The sequence below is a fragment of the Nicotiana tabacum genome, chromosome 10, assembly GCF_000715075.1.
Source record: "Nicotiana tabacum cultivar K326 chromosome 10, ASM71507v2, whole genome shotgun sequence".
In the NCBI taxonomy this organism is placed as follows: domain Eukaryota; kingdom Viridiplantae; phylum Streptophyta; class Magnoliopsida; order Solanales; family Solanaceae; genus Nicotiana; species Nicotiana tabacum.
Window position 1 is genome coordinate 61,255,734 of NC_134089.1, and position 8,387 is coordinate 61,264,120.

The 8,387-nt window shown below is 39.4% G+C and overlaps 1 protein-coding gene across 1 annotated transcript; it reads left to right on the forward strand.

Annotated features, from left to right (window-relative positions):
- Positions 1-5,158: 5,158 nt before the first annotated feature.
- Positions 5,159-5,566, forward strand: LOC107792889 (uncharacterized). Its single transcript, XM_016615145.1, has 2 exons — positions 5,159-5,369; positions 5,415-5,566. The coding sequence occupies exons 1-2, from the start codon at positions 5,159-5,161 to the stop codon at positions 5,564-5,566; spliced, it is 363 nt and encodes a 120-aa protein (XP_016470631.1).
- Positions 5,567-8,387: the final 2,821 nt, after the last annotated feature.

Sequence of the window (8,387 nt, forward strand, 5' to 3'; positions counted from 1 at the left end):
AAGGAAGAAAATTGTCTTCTTTAATTTATGGGCTGGACCCCACAAATCTCCCCCTCCAGTCCCATTCACCTGAAGGAGGTAACACCGGAGGTTCTAGTTTGAGTGTATGCCAACAAGTTCTTTGCATACCTCAAACTTGTCTCTTGGTACCACTTTGGTCAGCATATCCGAAGAATTCTCACTTGTATGAATCTTCTTTACCTGCATAGACCCATCCTCTATCCTTTCTCGAATCCAATGATATCTCATGTCGATATGTTTTGTCCTTACATGATACATGGTATTTTTGCTCAGGTCTATTGCACTTTGACTATCACAATAGACGACATACTCCTTCTGATGCAATCCAAGCTCTTGAAGGAACCGTTTGAGCCATACCATCTCTTTGCCAGCTTCAGTAGTGGCAATATACTCCGCTTCGGTTGTAGAGAGTGCGACACACTTCTGCAACCTCGACTGCCATGATATAGCTCCCCCTAAAAATGTAAACAAATATCCAGTAGTGGATTTTCTGTTATCAATGTCACCTGCCATATCAACATCTGTATAGCTCTTCAAGATTAGATCCGATACTCCAAAGCACAAACAATCTCCTGTGGTACCTCTTAGGTACTTGAGTATCCACTTGACTGCTTCCCAATGTTCTTTTCTAGGATTTTCAAGAAACCTGCTGACAACACCAACTGCGTGAGTAATATCAGGTCTAGTGCATACCATTGCATACATCAAGCTTCCGACTGCTGAAGAATAAGGAACTCTAGCCATATTCCCTTTCTCCTCCTCTATTGTAGGACACATCTTTTTGCTCAACTTTAGATGACTAGCAAGAGGTTCAATGTACTTCTCCTGAGATAGCCACATCTTTCTACTTGTTCTCTCTCGAACTATCTTCATCCCTAGAATTTGTTGTACTGGGCCCAAGTCCTTCATATCAAATGACTTGGACAAATCTCTCTTCAACTTTGCGATCAGCCCCTTGTCTTTTCCTACAATTAACATGTCATCCACATACAACAACAATATAATAAAGTTATTCTCAGGAAATCTTTTGAAGTATACACATGGATCAGAATAGGTCTTTAGGTATGTTTGACTTTTCATGAATGAGTCAAACTTCATGTACCACTGCCTTGGTGCCTGCTTCAATCCATAAAGACTCTTATTCAATTTGCACACCATCTGTTTCTTTCCAGCTACTTCAAATCCTTCTGGCTGCTCCATATAAATCTTCTCTTCCAAATCTCCATGAAGAAATGCAGTTTTCACATCCAGCTGCTCCACTTCAAGATCTAGGCTAGCTGATTGTTTGAATAGAAGTCATTTTGACAACATGTGAGAAAATTTCGTCAAAATCAATACCTTTCTTATGTTTGAAGCCTTTAACCACCAATCGTGCTTTGTATCTGACCAGTTTACCATTTCCATCTTTCTTGAGTTTAAATACCCATTTGCATTTGAGTGGTCTTTTACCCTTTGGAAGTTTAACCAGCTTGTACGTGCCATTTTTCCGTAGAGATTCCATCTCTTCTTGTATGGCTTTCATCCACTGGTTCTTTTCTGGATGGAACAACACTTCCTTAATACTTTCTAGCTTCCCCTCATCACTGATGAGGGCATACTCTGTGGAAGGGTATCTGCATGACTCTACCCTTGGCCTCTCTGATCTCCTCAGAGGTTGAAGTTGTTCTTCTTTCTGAGTGGGGTGCTCCACTTCCTCGATACCTTCATCAAGTTGCTTCCCCTGCTCAATAACCACACCAGGTTGCTCCCCCTTCTCGGCAACCTCGTCGGTCGTACTTTATGCATTTGTGGGATTGTTAGAAGTAGAAGGAATAGTAACAAGGTTAGGAATTATACCATTCTTCGCCTTTTCTGACATATCAACAGCAGTTCCAACTTCACTTTCTCGGAAGACTACATCTCTGCTTCTGATGACCTTCTTCTTTACAGGATCCCACAATCTGTACCCGAACTCTCATCTCCATATCTGATAAATATGCAGGAAACAGATTTATCATCCAGCTTTGTTCTCTGCTCTTTTGGTACATTTGCAAAAACTCTGCAACCGAACACCTTCAGATACGAGTAGGGCACCTCCTTATTGGTCCAAACTCTCTCTGGGAAATCAAATGCCAACAGAACTGATGGACTCCTATTGATCATGTAACAGGCTGTCTGAACTGCTTCACCCCAGAATGAGTTAGGCAGTTTAGCCATTCTGAGCATGCTTCTCACCTTCTCCACAATGGTGCAGTTCATCCTCTCGGCTACGCCATTTTGCTGTGGGGTTCCAGGTTCTGTCTTTTCATGTCTGATCCCATTACTTGAACAATACTCTTCAAATTCCCTTGAAGTGTACTCACCTCCATTGTCACTTCGGAGACGCTTTAGCTTTAGACCCGTCTCCCTTTCTACTAGAGCATGAAACTTCTGAAAAACTTGAAACACCTGATCTTTGGTTTTCAAAATATAAACTCATAATTTTCGTGAAGCATCATCAATAAAAGTAACAAAATATTTGTTACCGCCCCTTGATTCAATTTCCATTGGGCCACAAACATCAGAATATACTAAATCAAGTATATTTAATTTTCTTTCAGACGATGTCTGAAATGAGACTCTATGCTGCTTACCAAATAAATAGTAGTTACAAGGTTTTACCATTGTACCTTTGGCATAAGAAATGAGTGATTTCTTGGCAAGAATCTGCAATCCCTTCTCGCTCATATGACCCATTCTTTTGTGCCACAAATCTACAGAAATCTTATCTTGTGCCGCGTTCAATTCACCTTGACATATTTCTGCATTTGTCCTATACAACGTGCCACGAGCAACTCCCTTTGCAATCACCAATGATCCCTTAGTAAGTCTCCACTTTTGATTTGCAAAATAGTTATCGTATCCATCTCGGTCTAAAGCAATTCCCGAGATCAAGTTCATCCACAAATCAGGTACATGCCGCACATCTTTTAGAACCAATGTGCATCCGACATTTGTCTTGATACTAATGTCACCAATCCCCGCAATCTTTGAGTAACTTGTGTTACCCATTCTCACTGTGCCGAAATCACCTGCTACATATCTGCAAAAAAAAATCTCTTACCAGTGTGGCATGGTAAGATGCCGCTGTGTCAACCACCCATTTCGACTCTGGACCTGACAGGTGCATGCATTCCTCTTTCTCATTTATAAAGAGGATAACATTATCATTGTTTTGCACCATGACGGCTGTGTTGTCGTAATTCTTCTGGCCACTGGTTTCACCTTTGCCCTTCCTTGGTTGATCACAGTTGTAGCAATTTCTGGCTCTTGATTTGGATCGGCTCTTTGACTTCCCACGAGCTCCGGATCTACCATAGTTGCTCGAACTCCTTTGATAACTCTTGCCTCTACCTTCTGTGATGAGAGTCTGTCCTTGATTTTCAGGCTTCTTTCTCATCTTCTCATTGAGTAGAAGAGCCGATGTGACATCTTTCAACTCAATAATAGTCTTACCATGCAGGGTGGTTGTTGCCAAATTATCGTACGGAGATGGCAACGAGTTTAATAGCAAGATGGCTTTATCTTCTTCCTCGATTTTCACTCTGAGGTTGGCAAGCTGTATGATTAGTCCGTTAAACACATTTAAATGTGACAAAAAATTCGTACCTTCACCCATGTGTAGGGCGTATAAATGCTTCTTCAGATACAATTTATTTGTCAACGTTTTGGACATGTATAGGCTTTCCAACCTTGTCCAAATTCTACGTGCAGTGTCTTCATCAATGATGTTATTTACCACATCATCTGATAAGTGCAACCTGATTGCACTTGCAGCTCTTTCATCTAAGTCAGCCCAATGCTCAGCTTTCATGGTATCAGGCTTTTTGGCATCAACATCTAGTACCTTGTGTAATCCTTGTTGGATGAGCAGATCCCTCATCCTTCTTTGCTATATTAAGAAACCGTTATCTCCGTTGAATTTTGCTACCTCGTACTTTATTCCGGACATTTTTATTTTTCACCGAGTATAGTTACCGGCAGTGAATAGTATTTCAGTGAACGAGCAGAACCTATACTCTGATACCAGTTGTTGGGAATAAACCCCCTACAAAAATAATATTCACGGTAATAAAAGCGGAATAATAACGTAGCATCGATATACGGTAATTAACAAGAATAAAAGAGTAACAACGACACCAAGATTTTTACGTGAAAAACCCTTTTGAATAAGGGAAAAAAACCACGGCCCTGAGAAGAAGCAACTGATATCACTATAGCAAGGAATTTTACACTTTGTAGGTCCGAGTAAAATACTCAAAAGATCAGTAAAACACTCAAAAGAAATAACCCTCTTTTGATATTCCCACTTCACTATAATATCACTCAATCTCTATTTTTCTCACAGACTATTTTCTTATACCATGTCTGTGAAACCTCACTCTTTCTTTCTAACTCTCAAATATATTTTTCCTCTGAGATTGATGTGTCAAAAATGAGAGCCGAAGCTCTCCTTTTATAGGCAGAACCTCGCCTACAACTGACATTTTCTTTCTGCACGCCTACTACATTTGACACAACCTACAATGTTGACTATGCAAAAGGAAAATTGGCTGCCAATTTAGAAAAAGAAGACAAAAGAAGAAAATTATCTTCCTTAATTTATGAGCTGAACCCCACTCAACTCTGCTCTATTGATCCTACTATATGCACACAAACACAAGCACATAAAGGAGAAGACAAGTTCTATAATAAGTACATGTAACTAGTCATGATTCTTATAAACCTATACTGCAACTTTTGAATTTTGAAATGTTCCACAATATTTGATGAATTTCCTTAATAAACTAGATCTTTGAATATATCTATTATATATTGGATTTTTTTCCAGATAAACATCAGTGATCTAGTGGTAGAATAGTAGTATCCCGCCAATATATAGACTTGGGTTCGTTCCTGGCTGGTGCATTTTTAAAATTTTTATAATCCTTTTGGGACTTTCCTTGTTTACCGGGACACGTGTTTATAAGTAGTCAAAAAGTGAATATAAGCATTTCCAATTTTCAATTTTAGAAAATTCGCCTAAAAAATTTGTAAATCTTTCGAAAGGAAATGAAAGCCCATTGAATTCCCTCCTTCGCCTTTTACGGTTTCGTATCTCAATCAAATAGTTTCCCCGATGTGCTTTTATTTTGTAGAAAACGGTGCTGGAAGTGATTCCGACACGAACGCTGACGATTTGCCGGAATATTACCAGCCAATCTCTTCCACTGTTGATGACGACGATGCACAGATCTCCGATCAGCTTCCAAATCATGTTCAGAGTTATGATGATGATGAGTCCTACGAATCTAATCATTTTCATCGACTCCCTAACGCTTATGCACATTGTATAGAGAATGAATATCATCAACGGACCTGAGTCCTGAGTGAAGGGAAAGAAGATAAATGTAAAAGTGAGTTTGAAGAAGAGGAGGAGGAGGAGGAGGAGGAGGAAGGAATAAGCGCGGTGTCTGATAATGCTGTGCACAGATCATTCAGAGAGGACAAGAGCTGCATCAAGCGCTCCATTGACAGCGGAGAATGAAACTAGAGTGATGGAAACCATGCGTAGGGTTTCTTTTGGTTAAATGGCTCCTGATTGGACGGCTAAGTACCGGAGGATCAGTGAATCTAACATCTGTAAAGTTTGAGAGGACCACAAGCTATTGCCTCCATGAGCTTTTTTGTGTTGTAAGAAAACTTAGCATGTGGTCAAACTAACTTTCACTTTTTAAGTTTTGACTTTCTACTAAATCTTCTCCATCTTTTTATGGCTCGATAAGTCATTTATAGTTTTATTCTTCATTTATGTGTTTCAAGACCTCGAATAACTTCGTTTAGCCTTCCTCGATTTGCCTGCGCAGTCTGTGTCTTTTTCCGGAAAATTCATATGTGAAAAAATTGATAAAAAGGTAAAAATTTGCCTTAAAACTCATTTGAGTAGACTACAGTCAAGGTTTTGTGTAAACGGACCTTGATCAGTATTTTAACGGTTTCTGGTGGGTCTGTATCGCGATTTGGGACTTGGGCGTATGCTCGGAGTCAAATTCGAAAGTCCTTAGCTTGAATTAACGTAATTTGTTGAAAACTAGTAATTAAAAGGTTTAAAGAATTTCTAAGTTTGACTGAAGGTTGACTTTGTTGCTACCGGGTTTGGATTTCGGTTCTAGAACTTGGTATAGATTCATTTAAGCAATTATGATTTATCTAAAAAATTTGGTGCAACGGAGTTGATTTGACGTGATTCGGACGTCCGGTTGTAAAATTTCAGGTTCTTGGGTTTCTTTGAAAATTTCAATTATTTTGGTGTCTGATTCGTTGTTCTAGGTGTTATTTTGATGTTTTGGTCACACGAGCAAGTTCGTATAATGTTATTACACTTGTGTGCATGTTTGGTTTGGAGCCCGAGTGACTCAGGTGAGTTTCGAATAGGCTACGAACCATTTGAATTTAGAAGAATTTTTGGGCTACTGCTGATATTCGGGTTGGGGAGGTTTTCTTCTATGCGAACGCGAGGCTGTGTACGCGAACACGAAGCTATGGTGGGATCACCCTTCGCAAACGTGACCAGCACTACGCGAATGCAAAGAGTAAGGGGCCTGAGAGAGGGATCTTGGGGTTGTTCTACACGAACGCGATGGACATGGGGGGCAGACCATCGCGAACACATGCATCCCCTCATGAATGCGTAGGCCTTTGGCTGCTTCTGCTTTGCGATCGCATCAGGTGTCTCGCGAACGGGATGAACGCCTGACGCCAGACTTTAAAATATCCCAAACACGGGATTTCACCAATTTTTCACCATTTTCTTATTAGAGCTCGGCCTAGAGGCGATATTTAAAAGAAATTTCATCATCATTTCATACGTTAGTGTACTTTAACTTGTTTTCTTCCATTTCCACCAACACTCATTAATTTATAACCTTAATTTATGCTCTTTCATAGTAGAAAATTAGGGATTTGAAAAAAATTGGAGGTTTTTGTAAAATTGAGATTTAGACCTCAAATTGAGGTCGGATTTCAAAACTAATCACATAATCGAGCTCGGCAGTAAATGGGTAATTTTTGGTCCGAATCTCGGGTTTTGACCAAGCGGGTCCGGGGTTGACTTTTTGAAAAAAGTGTAAAGATCTTAACTTTATATATTGTAATTGATTTCCCTAGCATTGTTTGATGTTATTGAGTCGATTTTGATTAGATTTGATTGGCTTGGAGGCGGATTTTAGAGGAAAGGCCCTGGTTGAGCTTTGATTTGCTTGCGGATGAGGTAAGTATCGGGTCTAACCTTGATTTGAGGGAATTAGGAAACCTTGAACTATATGTTATATTTACATGTGTAACGGCTTATATGCGAGGTGACGAGTGTATATACGCCGTCAAAATAGTTATTTTCATGCTTTCTCATATTTCATTAATTATTTTATTCCATGTCTTAACTGTTACATACTTTAATTTCTTCGTATACCTTAACTTGTTACTTGCCATTTATTGCTCTTGTATTGAAATGCTCGTTTCTTCCATAATTCCATGATTAATTGCTACTTGCCTTACTTGTCTTACTTGTACACTTTAATTGTCATATATTTGGCTTGTCTTGTTGTTTTGTATTAATTGTAGCATTCCTTGATTTGGTACGAGGTTCCTTTATGGCTTTGCTTTCATATTCTTTAATCGTAGAGAATCTTGTCAATTGAGTGATTGAATTGATTACATTTGTTGATTTTGTTTATGGATCGGTTTGCACACCGGCGCCGCAACAGGCGGAATAAGGGATGATTGATATTGATATGGTGGGATCGGGTTGCACGCCGCAACGGATTTTATATGTGATTTTCATATGGTGAAATAAGGGAAGATTCTGATATCAATTCTGATTATATGGTGGGATCGGGTTGCACGCCGCAACGAATTTTACATGTTATTCTTGATATTGATGTGGTAAAAAAAGGGAGGATTGTATTTGTACGGTGGGATTGGGTTGCGCGCTGCAATGGATTGTGTGTTTTGTATTCATTATTCTATTGTTAGCTTTTAATGTTTTCATACGAGATTCTTAGGACTGATGTTTCTGGATTTACTGATTTCAAGGATTGAGTTATTTTCATAAGTTAATTACCTTACTTTTCCTGTGTTTCATTTCCTGTTATTATTATTATATTGTGTACATGTTATTTTAAGTGAACCACCTTAGCCTCGTCACTACTTCGTCGAGATTAGGCTCGGCACTTACGGAGTACATGGGGTTGGTTGTACTCATACTACACTCTGCACTTCTTGTGCACATTTTGGAGTCGGTACTAGCGACGCTCAGTAGATTGCCTGACAGGGACTTGAGGTACAACTCTCAACGTTGTAGCCCTGAAGTC